The 17,599-nt window shown below is 41.9% G+C and overlaps 1 protein-coding gene across 5 annotated transcripts in view; it reads right to left on the bottom strand.

Annotated features, from left to right (window-relative positions):
* Nucleotides 1–3,060: 3,060 nt before the first annotated feature.
* dixdc1b (DIX domain containing 1b) overlaps nt 3,061–17,599 on the bottom strand; it is a 50,543-nt gene continuing 36,004 nt past the window's right edge. For 3 of the 5 annotated variants that reach the window (XM_036524700.1, XM_036524698.1, XM_036524697.1), the window contains 16 exons: nt 14,677–14,789; nt 14,392–14,546; nt 13,838–13,927; nt 13,307–13,360; nt 11,060–11,110; nt 10,649–10,753; nt 10,370–10,423; nt 10,057–10,149; nt 9,773–9,844; nt 9,482–9,556; nt 7,093–7,254; nt 6,791–6,857; nt 6,358–6,466; nt 6,128–6,236; nt 5,425–5,504; nt 3,061–5,313 (listed from right to left, as the gene is read on the bottom strand). In XM_036524700.1, coding sequence (XP_036380593.1) covers nt 5,307–5,313; nt 5,425–5,504; nt 6,128–6,236; nt 6,358–6,466; nt 6,791–6,857; nt 7,093–7,254; nt 9,482–9,556; nt 9,773–9,844; nt 10,057–10,149; nt 10,370–10,423; nt 10,649–10,753; nt 11,060–11,110; nt 13,307–13,360; nt 13,838–13,927; nt 14,392–14,546; nt 14,677–14,789 — 1,396 coding nt within the window. In that variant the 3' untranslated portion in view covers nt 3,061–5,306. The remainder of the gene's footprint in view (nt 5,314–5,424; nt 5,505–6,127; nt 6,237–6,357; nt 6,467–6,790; nt 6,858–7,092; nt 7,255–9,481; nt 9,557–9,772; nt 9,845–10,056; nt 10,150–10,369; nt 10,424–10,648; nt 10,754–11,059; nt 11,111–13,306; nt 13,361–13,837; nt 13,928–14,391; nt 14,547–14,676; nt 14,790–17,599) is intronic. The other 2 variants (XM_036524699.1, XM_036524701.1) reach the window with 2 other exon arrangements.

The raw sequence follows: 17,599 nt of genomic DNA, 5'->3' as shown, positions 1-17,599 counted from the left end.
CTCCCTATCATCACTTTGCGGCTCTCCTTCTACTTGTCCAAGTTTCTCAGATTGCCAGATGCACACAAAAATTATCAATGAGTAAACGTCACTCCTGTTTTATAGTACAGTTCCTTGTTGTCTAGTTTTGATATGGCCTCTTCGCTTGATTTTTTTTATTTGCGTCAACAAACATTAGTCGCTATCTAATTCTAAAAGTTGTTTACTCTAGTCTTAGATGACAAAAGATTGGCTGTCCTGCATGTGGTCCTGCCACACTGCTGCTCTCAACTTGAGGAAAGGTATATTGTCCTACTAATACTCAACAAAAATAATGTTTCTATGAAATTAATGCTATACTGATTGTAGTACTAATCCCAAAAGAGTTCTTTCAGATGGATTCCATTTTCAGTCTTCAATACCCTATCTGAATAGCCGCAAATTTTGTCAGTGGCCTAAAATGTGTTATGAAAATAAATACTGCTTAAATAGTTTCTCCTCTAACTGTTCACAGTGAACCATTTCCAAGGTTCAACATCCTGGTCTAGTAACCAAAAGTTACCTTGTATTCCACACTAGAGATTCACTAGTCACCTGAGAATATTGCATGCAGAGTACAATAATAGCACTTTTTAGTGGGAGATTGGAATATCATTTTATTCACCAGACATCAATCATTTTATCTGTCAACAGGAATAGTCTTCTTGACGGCCAATTTGTAGCTATACACCACCCCGTTCACACGTGGATTTACTACATTTGGCAACCCTAGCAAAGAAGGCACCGCCTACCGTCGTGAAATATGGTCGTAAAACGTACGAGCCCCTGCATTTAGGCCACGCCCACGCCGTGGGAGGAAACAACGCTGAAGTTTCCACTGATTTGCATCGCACAATTCTCTTTCTTGTCTTAAACCTAAAATCGCAACCATGCCAAAAAGCTGTTGCGTGGTGGGTTGCACGGCAAATAAGATGACTAACCCAGATTTAAGCTTTTACAGGATTCCAAGACGCAAAACGCAGCCAAAAAGACGTCGTAGTTGGCTTAAAGCTAACAGACAGGAGGGTTCCCTAGCCACGGGGACCTTATGGGATCACGATACTATTCACGTCTGTGTGTGCAGCAGACATTTTGTGTCAGGTAGCTCAAAAAGTTTAAAAAATGTATATGATTGATTCCAATTCTCCAGATAAGTTAGTTAGCTAGCTATCTAGCTACGGTAGCTTGCTCTAGGTTAGCTAGCTAGCTAGATACCGAAGTACTCAATCTATGGTCGATCTTCATGTTTGCAGGGACTAAATGGCTTATCCATTAGTCGTTTTTAATAAGCCCTTCTGCAAATTACATGTGGAGAATAACATTGTAATCAGGGTTTGACATTAACATTTAGCTACCAGCCACTGTGGCTAGTTGATTTCCAAAGTTAACGTTAGTCGCCAACAGGGGTGTACTGGGAAAGAAATTCAATCAGCCCAGGATTTACCCGCTAGGACCGGCCCCGGGGGGTGCGTGCGGGAATTAAAGTGTATGAAAGTGTATTTGGATACGAAGTTCTGTCTACAACTGAGACTACCTCGTAATTAGTTAATGTGCATGGACTTTACAAACGATTATATTCTTCTGAATAAACGTCAAGTAGCAAGTTTTATATCATCGCGTTTAATGCTAGCTAGGTACAACTTGGACATCAGCGGTCCCTTTAACCCGCTAAGTAGTCAGCTAGCTTGCTTGCCGTGATAACGGCACACAGCTAACATTGAAAACTTGTCTCGTTTTATTTAGCGTTAATTAAAAAAACGGGGTTGACAGTGCATTATTTTACTTTGGTTAGATGGGTGCGCTGTCGGTATGTTTACGCAACTAAGCTCTGTTTGAACTAATCGTGGTGTGACTTTGTCAGTGTCGAAGTAAAGGATTACATACGTGTGTCATTGAAAACTGCTGTGCAACATGCCTTAAAAGTGAAAGCATTCGTGAAATTATGGCATCTTGTTACTGAAATAAACACGGGGGGGTAAAAACTTTATTGATTTTTTTGACGGTCTGTCCGATGGCCAGTACACCACTTGTCGCCAGCCATCATTTTCACCAGCCAAAGCCTCTATGCCTCAAGTGTAACTGCAATTTATATTTTAACTAAAAAACATACATACATACAACATACATAACACTGATTTTGGTATAGAAAATGGATACTGAGGGAGTCCAATCAGACTTAGTTTCTCTAAATATCAAGGGTATTGAAATAGGCTGGCTTTGACATTTTTTGTTAAAGCTATTTCAAGACACGGTGTCCCGCAATTTCCCATTCACTCCCGTTCAACTTCACGGAATGTTTTCCCCCACGGGGGGCGTAGTTTCCCCTCTCGATGACGCGTTGCGCTCTGTCTCTATAAATAGGCATAAACTGTGGGGATGCTGCTGTGTTGGCTGCACGCTGCGGTGTAATATTAAACTAGCCAACTAACAATGTTTTGAAACGTGTACTCATTGGAAGTCTTGCTATGTCTTACTCGCCTAGCTTGTTAGATCGTATTTTGATTGGTTCGTGGGAGACACGACTCGCTAGCCGCTAGTCACTGTGTGGTAATGTAACCAACTCGATATCACAGCAGCTAGCAAAACGCAATGAACGTTCTATCAAACCCTGCAGGACCCTCACTCGCGTTCTTCCCCTGCACTCAACTCTTCATGCGTTACGTTGTCAACAACAGTGTGTCGTCGATTGCCATCAGAACCCTGTAACATTTTTGATTATGCCCAATGTCTCCTTGTGGCTTCGCCTGCACGGCTAGATCTAGTCTCGTATGAAGTGGTTATATTATATGCTGAAGTAAAGATGCGTAGCAACTGTAATTGAGTGTGATCTGTAATTATTACATTTTAAATCAGTGGTACAGCTGTATTTTTTTTTCATGTCTCAAAAGTATAAAAAACGCTTTTATTTTCTAGTAGAAGCAAATAAAACACCAGATTAGCAATCGCGAGTCGTATAAATTATTTTAGAATGCAAGGAAATGTACCTAAAATAAAATGTAGAACTGGAGAATCTTTAAAAGCAATGCACACACGACTTAAGTGTACCCAGTATGCAATGTTTAATGGGATAGCTCTTTAAGGGAAACATACGTTTTAAAACGTGAGGCAATCTATTAAACTCTTAGAAACGGAACTGTAAAAAACAACGGCAAAATCCATCAAATGTCCATAGGAAAAAGTATGTTTTATAGTATGGCAGTATTGTACAGGTTGCACGTAAATTGGTCCCCCTTCCCCCAGCTATATAATGCAACTTCAGGTTTCTTCTTCTCTGCCTCTAATTACTTGCCCCAAGGGTGTTACATTTGGATCCCTATATCAGATGGTCCTGACATCTTAAGGGGCCATGGACTGCAATGTCTGATTGCACTTACTTGCTTCCAGTGGGAAATCAGGTATTCATGAGCAATAAACACAGTCACAGTGTTGTGTGTTTTTCTTTGCTGTGACTACAGTCACCTTCCAGGCAGGTAAGGGTCTCAAGCAACCATGTACAATGGTCTCTAGTGGTTTAAAAATTAAACAGTCAAGAGAGGAGGGTGAATACACCTGCATGCTGGGAAAACAAAGAACAGCATGGTGTGGGTACTGCCTCCTTGTTGTTAAAGACCCATTGACAAAGCACTTTCCTCATAAAACATTCTAGGGGTATCAATGTACCAGTTTAAACATTCAAAATAAAACATCATGCTTCTCTTTAACAATATATGTTATAAAACTTATTTACAACAATAGACAAAAAATTACAAAGTTGATATCAAAGACAGGCAAACAGTTGGAATATACTGTACCAGCCTTCACAAAATAAATTCTCTCATTCTATATTGCTCTACTGTTATCACATTCATCCTGAAGAGTATGACACAAATGAAGCATGTATACACAGAGCAACCACAGCAAGCGCCCCTGGAACATGCCAGGAGAGTTTGGCCATTTTCACACACTTAATTGTTTACAGTAGATATGAAGGCTCTACCAGCCACAATTACAGCTTTCTGCAAATAAAACCTTCAATTTGATTAAAAACACTCCACAGTTTAGACATTCTAGAAAACAAACATTCAATTTCAACACATGACTGAGCACCACTTGAAAATATGTTGGAACCTAACCCATGTGACACTTTGGCCAGGCTCACCAGCAGTGCATTATGGGAGCGTGTCCTCCAGTGAAGGACACCGTCATACTTGACCTTCGCTGTAAGCGCTGGGTCTCATTTTCTACACAGTGATATTACAGCTCCTCAGTAGCTTTGAGACAGGTCTTGAATGGCATTAGAGTGTTTTGGCCAAAGAGTTGAGGGCAATTTTGCTTTCAGTATCACTTTATTTTTAAAGGGTTCAAGCAAAATACCTGCCAGTGGAATTGTAGAGCAATTATTTCAATAACCAAAAAAAAAAAATGATACAATCAATGATATTGTTTTACACCGAAAACAGTCGGGTTCCAGTTTACATCTGGAATTGGCCCCAGCTCTCTTTGGCATAAAACACTCTTCTTTGTTACACAAACTCTGGAAAAACTCCCTCTTGCCAAACCCCTCAACACAGCCACAGTGGTAGTGGCAGATTTAACTGCAACTGCCATCCTTTAATTCTGCTTACTTGAAACCTGTTTACTGACATTAATGAAACTAGCCGTGTATGGCAACTACAGCTCAAAGCCATTGTGCAGCTGTTCAGTCCAAACTAATGGTACTGTCCACAGAAGGCGTGATGGTCTGCCTACAGAGATTCTGGAACTGATCTTCATTGATGTGTAACAACTGGCTTGTCAGAAATACTTGTGCAAGAAATCATGAGCTACAAAAAGTAATTTTTATCACCACGACATGCAGTAAGACTGATGGACTCTGTTCTAAAGAGAGTGCTGTAAATGGCTGTACAAGATTTGGCACAAACTCAGACAGCGTGTTCTGTCTCCATTTTCTCACAATTGAGTCTATTCAGTATGCAGTAGGATTTTTGAGAAGGTACAGAAATGCTGTGGTCACAGGCCTGTGATATGTCTCCATACTGAGGTGGAGGTGGTTTCCCCTGGGCCCTGTGGGCAGAGGGTTTGGACAACAATGGCATTAACCATTCCCATCCATTTTCACCTGCTCTGGGCCAGTTGGGTCCAGGGAGAAATGGTAGCCACAACTGCCAAGTCCAGAAGATGACAGGGTAACCATCTGCAGCACTGGAGTATGCACAATGGCTGCTTGTCCTGTACACGGCCTCTGGTCCTCTCCGCATTGGCTTATGGCTGGAACAGTGCAGGGAGAGGGTCCTTTCAACAGCCTACCCCTAGGTCCTGTTGAGAAGAGACAGACCAATGATATTGTGTTTGTGTCCGAAGGAGGGTTTATGCATATTCATGGTGGGTGTGCGTGTAACTGCGCAACATATCCATACTCAGCCCTACCTGCTCTCCCCATGGTCTTCCTCCACCCACGCAACAATCTTTCCCTCCCAGCCCGGTACCACTGCATCATCCTGGAACACCTGAAGAAAGCCCAATCACAGACACACTCGTTAAAGGGAGATCAAATCAGGACATCATATCATACAGGTCGTAGATATCGCATCATGCAAGCCACACAGATCTGGTTCACAAGATCAGATCACAGATCAGAGATCAGCTAACTGCATCACATCACAACTCATACAAACTCATCTGCTCAATTCATTATGTCACACAGCTAGTGTAATATCAAATTTTCTTGTTTCACCATCTAGATCTGATAAGTATAAGAAGATCAGCTCTTGGTTCAATTTCTCTGTAGATAAACCTATTTCTGTTGTAATGGTAAGCCCTCTAAACCACTGATTCTCAATCCTGCTCCTAGGGCCCCCCTTGCTCTGCACGTTTTCCATCTTTCCCTGCTCTACTTACCTGACCGAACTCATCAGTGGCACTTTTTATTAGCTGAGCACACCTGATTTAATAAAGAGCATGTTAATCATTTCAATCAGGTGTGATTGGAGCAAGGATAGACTGAAGATATGCAGGACAGGGGGGCTCCAGGAGTAGGATTGAGAAACACTGCAGTCTAAACAAACACAGAGCTTTCAGCATGAAGCACAGCTGAATTTCAAAATGAGAATATACTGTCCCACACACCTACCTCCTCCTTCACTGTGCCAAATTCAGGGTCCAGGGCTTTGAAGTGGTACCGGAAGTTGCCTTCCCGATCCACAGCCGCCTTGAAGTCTCTGAGTGTCACCTCCCCCAGCCTGCCAACAGAGCACAGTCCATCACATCAGCAGATATATACTGTGGAACACTGGCCGACACACTCACAGAGGCAGGACTTCAAGCGCAAATGCAATGGTCACACCGAACAACAGAGCTGACCTTTTGGGTATGTTGACCATGAAGGGCGTGAGCGATCGATCGGTGAAGTAGAGCACTTTGGTCGAGATTGAGGCATTGAGCACTGGGCTACTGTGAGAATGAGCCATTTCTGTAAGAAGAGAGACAATCCAAATAATGGAGTATGTGTTTTGGAACCACTGATTTGGAGTGCGTTTCATCTATCCAGCTGAGCACTTTCAACAGGGCTCATTTTCCAAGTTTTTTTGCCTCTTCCACTAAACTTGAACATTTATTTCAAGGTCCAAATTGCTGCAGAGGGTGAGCACTCAGAGAACAGCCCCATGTGTACTTTAAGCAGCATGCATGCAACAGTAAGTTGTACATGGGCCAGTGATGATTCTGCCTTTCTAAAAATGCTTTCAGTAAAGTTAGACCATAAGGAAATGTCGACAGGACTGTGGAGGGCACTCACTGGTGCTGGAAGGCCATGAGTCACGGTCTGTGTGAGTGGCTTTGCGCCCCGGTGATTTCCCACGACCCTGCAAAGTGACAGAAGTGTGTGAAGATTTACATATGTCTAAAAGTATGACATGTACATGTGTTGTGCAGGTATGCGCAATAAATGTATCTGTGTTTGTCCAGTGACAGGTATCTGCATGCATCTGTATATGTGCCTGTGTTTCCGTATTCATGTATGTGTGTGTGTGTGTGTGTGTGTGTGTGTGTGTGTGTGTGTGTGTGTACGAGCGCAGTATCGGATGAGAAGTTTCTCACCCTCCTGTCTGGTCTGCGCCGTGTGTCCAAGGCATGGAGGCGGTCCATCAGGCTGGCCACGCCCTGCTCCAGTGTGTCCAGGGTGTGGTGCTGGGGGTCATGCCCACTGAAGCTGTTTCTCAGACTTCGCAGAGCGTCACGCACCAGCTGCAGTTCCTCCGCCTGCTCACACACACATGCATGAACCGGGATAAGAGATATGCACACATACAGACCCCGGGGTGAGTGATACACAGATGCAAACACACAGACATTGTTAGACATTGCTCACTCCAAACGCTGACATGGGTTGGTATGTTTTATTTCTTTGATTTGGCATACACTGCATCAATACCAATGCGCAGCAGGGCAGTCCCTCCTTCACCGGTAAGTTTAAAGGACTACCTTACAGGAAAGGGAAGGAAGAGCAGGTGGCGGCAAAAGAAGAAAAGGTGGCTGTTTTAGGACAATTGGGTTCTTTCATTGGGAAAAAGCTTTCCTGCAGATGGGTTGTGTTTTTAGTGTCATTTGACACCTTTTGAATGGGGTCGCTCCCCACAGTCTGGCTAAGTATATACAGGCCTGGATTACCGCACGGGCCTATCGAGCACAGGCCCAGGGGCCCAGAGGTCACAGGGGCCCTAAAAACCCACACCAAGTAAGCCCTGATGCTCCAGGGTTTACCCTTGAGAGACCCTAAAAGGCCCGTAGCAATACACAAAGGTCTACATGGCCCCCAACCTGAATGCAAGTGGTCTAGAGCTAGTCTGATCATTATAGACATGTCCTGCTTTAAATGTATGTTTTGCACCATATTTGAGGTCCTACATGTCCTTGAAATGTCCCAGAATTCTTAGGAATTCTAAGAATTCTGGGCCCCCTGAGAGAATTTTCAGTTAGCCCCCCCCCCTATAAAAGTCTGCTTAATGAACATTTTATGGCCTACTTAGTTGTATTGTGGTTATACCTGAATATCCATGTAAGGAAATTGCATTTAAAAAAATATATATATCAGATTGGTTATGTTGTTGTTGCTATAATTATGCAGAATATGCAGTCTATGTAATCTTTTATCATGCCTGGCACTAAAAAACAAAAATCATAATTTTTGGTCTCATGCATATTTATTTTCATTTTACAAATAGTAAATAAAATTAATGTGATTTAAATAATGCTATGATATGTTGTAGTCTAGTTATTTTTTATGATCTTGTTAAGTTGTTTGCTTGAAACAACAATGATGGTTTTATTAATTTGGTATGAGATTTTACATTTTTGTGTTTTCTGTTGGCATAGCCTAGATGTATTAAGTTAACAACGTGGGTCATTAGTGATTAGGCTAATGCTACTGCCTGTGGTATTAGTCTCGTAAATCCTGTATGATGGGCTATACAGGTGTCTTTTTATTTTGTCCATTAATGCGCTATTTGTCAGCAATTCAAATACATTAATATAACTTACTGCACTGTTTCCCAAACTTTTTTTCTGGGGACCCACTTTTCAAAAATGACAAACCATCGCGACCCAATTCACAATACGCCTTATCTATAAATCGTGAGATGAGCAGATTTGTGCATAAATGAATGTTCCTGACCATTTTTACTGCCATTTCCGCATCACCTTATATTATCTTGAATAGGTAAACCAGCCATTTCAAAGAGATATACGTTTGAAAAAATCACAACTTCGTTTTATGCATGTGTTATTGAAAACATATACACATGTTAAATACCTTATAAATAAGACCAAGTATTGAGTGCATAAATGAACATACTTTTCAGAACCTGAACATGTCTGTATTGTAAATCCTTTTTTGATTGATCTTAGGAAATATTGTAATATTTTGAGATACTGGATTTCTGATTTTCATGAGCTGTAAGCCGTAATCATCGAAATTAAAACAAAACAAGGCTTGAAATATTTCACTTAATGTGTAATGAATCTAGAATGTATGAAAGTTTCACTTTTTGAATTAAATTATGAAAAAAAACGATATTCTAATTTTTTGAGATGCACCTGTATACAGACATTCAACATACACCCTGTTTTATCCAACAAGCTCTGCTCTGAGTCTGTGGTATACCCCTGAATGAGCTCTGGGCTTTGCTCTGAGCTTTGTGATTGGTTTTGATGCTCATCTCATCTTAACAGTACTACAGGTAGGGGTCAACTTGAAGTTTAAAGATGAAAAAAACATTTACTGTACCTGATAAATTGTGACTTATTGTGTTTAATTTAAACAGAATTTCCACTCTAAATGTTCTCTCTCTGTTGCCCTGCCTCACTTCCAGGTTTATTATATTGATACCGCTTATGTTAATGCTGCTAACTTCCATTAATGAAATACAGCAATTGGCTATGTGCTAAAAATATGCTTGTGCTAAAACCATCTGGGATGTGAGGGACTCACCCCTTTGAGTGGGGGGGTGGGGCCTGGCAGGTGAGAATAACCATTATTCTGAGGGCCAGCCACCTGGAACACAGACTGAAAGCATTATCATCTCATGTTTCATATCCACAAACACAGACCTTGTTAGTCCAACGACTCTGCTACCATTATACAAACTGTTATGAGTATGATTAATGGAGTTGTATACAGTCAATGCCTTTTAAAATGAAATATTCAGATTTATGTGTGGCTGAGAAAACTACACCAGGAACTACAAGAAGCAAAATAAAATTTGCTGGAATCTGACAGTACCTCATCCAGATCATGGTTCATCAGCTCCTGCAGGAGGCTCTCTTTGTGTTCTAGTTCCCTCTGCAGGCCAGCCTGGTATTGACATGGTAGAAACCTCACCTCAACACTGATGGTGTGTTTGTAGTTATTGCATGTGTGTGTGTGTATGTGTGTGTGTGTGTGTGTGTATTGACAGTATGTGTGTACTGATGGTGTGTTTGTAGTTATGGCGTGTGTGTAGTTATTGCATGTGTGTGTGGGTATGTGTGCGTGTAGCGATGGCACATGCGCATGTGAGTCTCTACCTTGTGATGGCTGCTCTCTGCCAGTTTCCGCAGGGCTTCATCCAGCTTCAGCTGCTGTTGCTGTAGCAGCCTCTCCTTCTGCCCCAGGTCTTTCTGCATGTACCAACAGTGACACCAGTTCAGCCCTTAAGACTGATTTTCACCTGCTACAGAGTGTGTGCTCTTAGACAGAGATGGCTTTGCAGCATGGAGCACTATCCAAGTGAGGCCCATGACACACTCAGTGCTGTTTCAGATATACTCACCTTATACTCACTGAGCTGTTTCAAAGGGACTCGCCTTATACTTATCGAGCTGTTTCAGAAGGACTCACCTTATATTCATTCAGTTGTCTGCTCCTGTCCTCCAGCTTCCTCTGCAGCTCCGCCTGGGAATGTACACATTGTCTGAATTACATCCACTCCACCCGCACACAACCAATGTTTAAATAATATCCACTCCTCCCATACATACACTCACAAACCCCTCCCCTCCACTGTCTCAGCAGTGGTTAGATATACCTCTGTCCTCACACAGAGTTCTACCCATGCCACACACACTGTTTGGCTGTACAGATCATTATAGCATAGCAACTGACTGGTATGTGACTTACGTTCTGTCCCACCAGCTCCTCCCGGGCCATGCTGGATCGCAGCAGCTCCTGCTTGAGCTGCAGCACAGACGCCTCCTGCACTGCCAAGCGCTGCTGCAGGGCGTCCTGCAGGGAAAGGTGACAGACACGTCAAAGATATATAGTGGCGTACTGCAGGCAGAGGGGACAGACACATCAAAGACACAAAGGAGTGTCCTGCAGGGAGAGGAGAGAGACTCATCAAAGACACATAGAGGCATCCTGCAGGCACAGGGGGTAGACATGTGCATTCTCAAACCTGCTGCTCAAGTCTATTTTCAGAGCTCCTGTCAAAGGGCATAAGCAGTCTGTTTTTACATTGGTAGCACTTATACTGTACAATTCCATTCTGACACAATTAAAAGCAAAGGTGAGAAATGGGTTTGGTCTCACCTTGACTCCCTGCAGGTTTCGTGACTCCTGCTTGTACTTCAGCAGCTCCTTCTGCAGGGCAGACAGAAAAAACAGATGAGGTAGGGGTATATCTAAGCCCCCTTTTCCACCAAGGCAGTTCGAGGGCCAGTTCGGAGCCGGTGCCTAATCTCGAAATAGTTCTTCGCATTTCGACAGCCAAAGAACCGGCTCTTGGCCAGGAAAACCAGTTTTATTTTTCAAATGTTTAGCCTTGTTGCCAGCCAGCTATATATTTCTTAGCTGTTTCGCGAGCTACTGATTTCTCACATCAATATTACGAATGTAACATTTGATGGCTAGCTAGCTGACTAGCTGTTGGTCACCTAACATTACCCAAACAATCATAGCTACTAATTTCTCACATCATTGCTACGTTAGACTTTTGTATCATTGATGTGAGAAATTAGTACCTATGCTTGCTTGGGTAATGTTAGCTGACCAACAGCTAGCTAGCCAGCTACCGTAACCTTAACAGTAGCTAACGTTAGCATGCTACTTTCTAACATTGCCATTGATTCACCTACCAATGTCACTTAACATTTGGCTTCACAAAAGGCTAATATTGTATAAAGTGTAGTGGACAAGTCTGTTTTTTAAAGCACTGTTCTCTTGTTTTTGTTGTTGTTTGTTCCTGCTAGCTTGCAGTGGTGGCTGCAAGCTAGCAAAACACTATGCTTGCAAAACACCACAGATTGTCTGAAATTTGTGTGCTACTGCAAAAGCTACAGTATGACATTGTTTAATTAACAAGGGTGGCTATTTGAATGATTAAGTGGCAAGTAATCCAAAAGCTTTCTCTTAAATGTGTCACATTATAGCTTTCATGTGTTACAAAATTCAAATTACAGAATGGAGCTAAATTTAGTTAAATTGATTTAAATTACCGAGAATAAACTTTTAGGTTAGGTTGAGTGCAATGAACAATAACGTCTAGAACACAGACCTCACAAAAGCTGTGATGTGTCATGAGCACTTAACGAAATTTAAATCGATAAATGCCATCCTTGTTAAGTAAACAATCTCACGTTGTAGCTTTCGCAAGCACACAAACTACAGACAATCTGCGCTGTTTCTTGAGCACAATCATTTACTCTATTTACGTGATTGGAGTCGATTATTCTGTGAATTATTTGTTTTATTGTTAATCAAGGACAATAAAGGGGAAAAGTCTGAAAGTAATGATAGATTTAAAGGTAGTGATTGGGCTTCCCCTGTATCCAGCTCACCAGCAGCGTTCCCAGATACAGCTGGTGGTTTCCAGCCCAAAACTGTTCAAAAACCGCCAAAATGCACACAAACCCGCCCAAAATATTTGATCAATATTTAGTTCAGTAGTTTAACTGTCCTGATTACTTACTGTACCATACTTAAAAGCAATGTACACCGGCAGTCAAAGCATGCAAAAAGAATCCTATAGCGACAAACAACAGCAGCAGCAAACCACCACAGCGAAAACCCCGACAATGTAAGGCTACTTTCACATGATAAATATTATTTATTTGTAGTTTTGTTCAGCTTTGCTCTTCTTCTGTTGTATATTGGCCATTGGCAAACAGCATTTAGGTGCATTTCCGCCACCTTCTGGACTGGAGTGTTGCCCTCCATACATATATGATGCGCTTCTCTCTACTCCTCAGAGTCTCCATCCAATCAGTCCAATCACATCCAATTGCAGTCTCCATTAAATCAGTCATCATGACGGTACTAGACAGTGTTGTTGCGCTCTTCTCCACCAATCTGCAGTCGTCTGGCCCAGGGTCCCAATCCCAAACCATCCCAAATTTTGTTCACCCGCCGAAACCAATTTTAACCCGCACAATGAAATTCAAAACCACCCAACTGGACGGGAACCCGCCCAATCTGGCAACGCCAGCCACCACTGCTAGCTTGGCGCTAGCGGGAAAGCAGAGACGTATACAGACATATATATAACCCGTGGAAAAGCAAACCGGTTCTTAGAAGGTTTGCAGGTTGAAGCAACTCCGAACTGGCACTAGCACCAGCCCAGAACTAGCACCTAGTTCGCATTGGTGGAAAAGAGGTGTCAGTGACCATGGCTAAACACACTACCTTGGCCCAGGACCTCCCGTCACAAACACACTTGTTCTTTGCAACCCCTCACTTTTCTCCTTACCATCTTCTTTCTTTCTCCCTCTTTCTCTCCCCTTCTCCCCCCTCTTTCCCCCTCCCTAACTCAATCAGACGTATTTGGCCTCAGCTGTTTACCTTCAAATTGAGAGACTCCTCCATGCTTTGGTCCAGACGACTGCGGATTACCACCTACAGAGAGAGAAATCATACACTGCTAAAACATATCCTTTCATTCCGGTAGAGCTGATCTTTACTGTACATTCATCTGTAACTTACCCTTCAAGAAAAGCAGACCAAGAAAATAAAGTATGTATTCTGAAGTTGCAGATAAAGACAGCTAAAATCAGTTCAGAAAAAGAACAGGGAACAAGGACAAGAAAAGAGGGCTGCAGCCCAGGAAGATACCCAGAGAACTGGTTTACAGAGTAAATGAATACCTGTTCCTCAACAAGACAAAGGTTCAGAGCAGAGAGAGAGAAACTTAATCCCTATTAAGCCAGGAAGGGAGGGGGAGACAGAGACAGAATGAGAGAGGGGCATGAAAAGAAACAGAGGGAGAAATTAAAAGGGGTATCTCTCTGCACTACTCAGACAGGGTAGGAAAAAACAGGAAAATATGAAGAATAAAGTAAAAAGGTAGCGAGAGTGGGAGAAAGAGGGTTGTACCAGCTGCTGTTCTGCATTCTCCGTTCCCTCTCCCAGGCTCAGAGAGACCTCCTGTTCGTCTTCGGGTAGTGAGCCATGTAGCAGCAAAGCCTGGGAAACACACACACACTTGTAAATGCACATAGAAGTATGGGGTGGAACCAGTGAGACCTCTGTCTACTTCTGCCAATCCACAGAACTGAACTGAAAACCTCTGCTTGCACACATTATTGTCAGGACACCCACATGCACACGCAGTCATGTAATGAGGGTGTGTGTGTGTGTGTGTGTGTGTGTGTGTGTGTGTGAGAGAGACATCCATCTAATCCCCCCTGCCGTCTTAAAGGTGTACCACCCCCGTTTTCAACCAGAAAGTCTTCACCTCCTCTCAATGTGTGCACGCACGTGAGTGAGCATGTGTATGTGTGTGCCTGTGCATGTATGTATGTATGTATGTATGTATGTGTACATATATGCGTGTGTGTGTATGTGAGTATGTGTACACATGTGCGTGTGTTTGTGTGTATGCGTGGTTGCGTATGCGTGTGTGCAGGCGCACGTGTGTGTAGAGTCACCTGTAAACTGGACACCATCCTCCTGGCCTCGTGCATCTCTCTCTCTAGCTGCTCCTGCTGCTCACACAGCTGGTCCTCCCATGAACAGCGTCCCGCTGGCCCAGCATGCACTACAGCAGCCCCTGGCCCAAAGGACACGGGCTTTGCCACATCATCTGAAGAATTATCAGGGAGATTACGGAAAAACAGGGGCTTGTGAAAAGGTACAGTGTACAGGGGATAGTGACAATACTGGAGATTGAAAACAGCTACCCATTCAGCGGCTACAACACAGTAAACACATACCTGATTTGCTAGATGTTTCCTCTGATTGGCCATCCACAAGCTCCCCTTTGTCCTCCGATTGGCTTACAATAGACTCTGCTTTGGGTGTGTGCGTGGGACTGGGTGAGCTGAGACTGAAGGGTGGGGGCAGGGAGGTAAAAAGAGACATCACAGCTGTCAGTCATCTGTGTAGGCCAAAACAGAAATGTTTAAATCCCAATAATAAACCCACATATCCATACACAGTATCTTAATTTTTGTTACTTTGTTTACTTATGATATACTCTTAGCCATGGTAACTTCCAGAGTTTACATTTTATTTATACAGTATTTATGTATAATTGCACACTTCCCAATGCACTTTTAGGTTAAATATCTTTGGTTAATGTTACCATCATCTGCATTAGTCAAATTTGTACTCTAACACTACATAAACTACCATATGTCAACACACATGGTCTCAAATGAACTTGCATGGCTTTTTTTAGCCACAGAGGCAAAATTTAACCCTTTCGTACACAAGTTCAAAAATATTTCCAACTGCCCCTCAGCGTGACTTATTTTATGCTATGTTGCGTGCGTGTTACGTTACATGGTTTGCCATGTTTTCATTAGCATTATTAAGCTTCTCATGTTTTCAATGCCACATTTGCTATACTTTGTAACGTTAAATCACTGTTTCCTTAAAGCTAATGTTAGCTAGAATTTTTCCAATCTAGTGTTCTAATCACACCAGTTTGACCGTATGCGCGAAAGGGCTAATTACAGCAGTGTGACCGTACATGTGAAAGGGTTGAATATTTATATAAGTATAATATAATATATAATACATAAGTCCTGAAACACTCTCTGCAGTGTGTGCACGACCCACTCCAATAGGCAGAAAGTCAAGAACATAACAGGAAATAAACAGTCTGCAAGTCTGTTCTGTCACCCTATTAAACCATTCTGTGTTTTCATAAGAAAAAAAGACAGACCCAATCAATAAGAAAATTCTCAGACCAGAATTCAATCTAACCACACTGCAACTCACTTTCAGTACCTAATTGAGGAAAAAGAAAGAAAATATTTTTCTTACTTTTCAAACTTCTGATATAAGTGATATATACTTCGGTCAGCTCTAAAGGTAACTCTTGATTATATTTGATCTTCAAAGTTAGGGCCAATCTATTATGCAGTAAGATTGGCTGTAGCTCATACTAGTTTATTGGTGCTCATATTGTCCAATTAGAAGATAGCACAGGGGGCAACAATCTATACTGCTGCACCACAGTATATCCAGACAGACAATCCACTGTAGACAAACAAGAGGAAGAAGTCAACATTGTACACTCCATTTCCTTATGGCAGGACACCAATAAATGGAATGTGAATGCTCTTGAGGAATTACGCACTTGGCTTGTAAAGTTTTCAACCACCAATGTAAAATTATGCCTTTGATTTTATGTTTTCAATTCAATCGCTTTCTTCTTATTGTTAATTTAGCAGTAATTTTCATTCATGTTCACTAAACAAATGATGTTTTAAACACTACCCATTTATACTAAAAAGTAAATATTTAGTTTTTTTTTTTTTTTTTTTACTAAAAGTGATTTACGAGAGGTACCTTGCTCATGTATACGAAAATGGTATCGATCAAACCAACAAAATTCAGGTTAAAAACCAAGTATTTTTCATCAAGACAACCACATGCCACCCTGCTTAAAGCTGGTTAGACATAAATGCTCAGTTCAGTAGATATTTTTTTAGATTTTTATTTTTGGGTTAGAGTCCTATGACGCAATCGTACCTGGCCATGGGCCGAGGGTGCAGACCCACCCCTGACCCACTGTAAACATCATAATCAGGGAAAATAAAGGGGGGAGATGGGGTGGAGGAAGGATGCTGTGAACAGCTCACGTGGAAAGGAAGTACTAAGTGGGATTTTTATAGTTGTGGATGGGACAGGTCTGTGTAGGTTTGGTTATTTGCAAAGGGATTGTCTGAAAATTCTCCTCTGGAATGAAGATCATAAGATCATAAGAATATATTATGACGAGAACAGGTCATTCGGCCCAACTAAGCTCGACATTACAATTAGAGAGTATCCAATACTGCATGAAGTCTGGAACTGAACACAGCAAGGGTCTCTGCCTCAACTACATGACCTGGCAACCAATTCCATGTATTGATAACTCTTTGTGTAAAATAATACTTCCTTATATCAGTGTGGAACTTACTCTTAACTAGTTTCCATTTATGTCCCCTTGTTCTACTGACTGAACTCACCTTAAAATGTAGTTTACCTTATTGAGTCCTTTTATAAATTTAAAAACCTCTATTAAATCACCCCTAAGTCTCCTCTCACTAAGTCTAAATAGGTTAAGTGACTTGAGTCTTTACTCGTAGCTTTTATATTTCATGCCAGGAACTAATTTAGTTGCCCTTCTTTGAACTTTTTCAAGAACCTCAATATCTTTCTTATAGTGCCCAGAACTGCACACAGTATTCCAAGTGAGGTCTGACTAAAGCATTGCATAATTTCAATATAACCTCTTTAGATTTATAATCAATACTTTTGGCTATATACCCCAACATCCTGTTGGCCTTTTTTACTGCTACAGCACACTGCCTAGATCCTGTTAAGCTTGGGTCAACTATTACTCCCAAGTCTTTTTCAAATTGAGCACATTCTTGCCCCCCCCCCCCCATGAAGTAGTCTTGCCTAAGGTTCTTATTTCCCACATGCAAGACTTTACATGCCAGGTATGTGCCCACTTTTGGATTCTGTTTAGGTCTTCCTGTATTACCTTAGTTGATTCTATACTGTTGACTAGACCCCCTAGTTTTGTATCATCTGCAAATTTTACTATTTTACTACTAACCTCTGCTTCAAGATCATTTATATACATAAGGAACAGCAAAGGTCCCAACACCGATACCTGCGGGACTTCACTTTGTACAG

The sequence above is a fragment of the Megalops cyprinoides genome, chromosome 3, assembly GCF_013368585.1.
Source record: "Megalops cyprinoides isolate fMegCyp1 chromosome 3, fMegCyp1.pri, whole genome shotgun sequence".
NCBI lineage: Eukaryota > Metazoa > Chordata > Actinopteri > Elopiformes > Megalopidae > Megalops > Megalops cyprinoides.
Note: the sequence above shows the minus strand (reverse complement) of the source record. Positions and strands in the feature narration are given on the sequence as shown.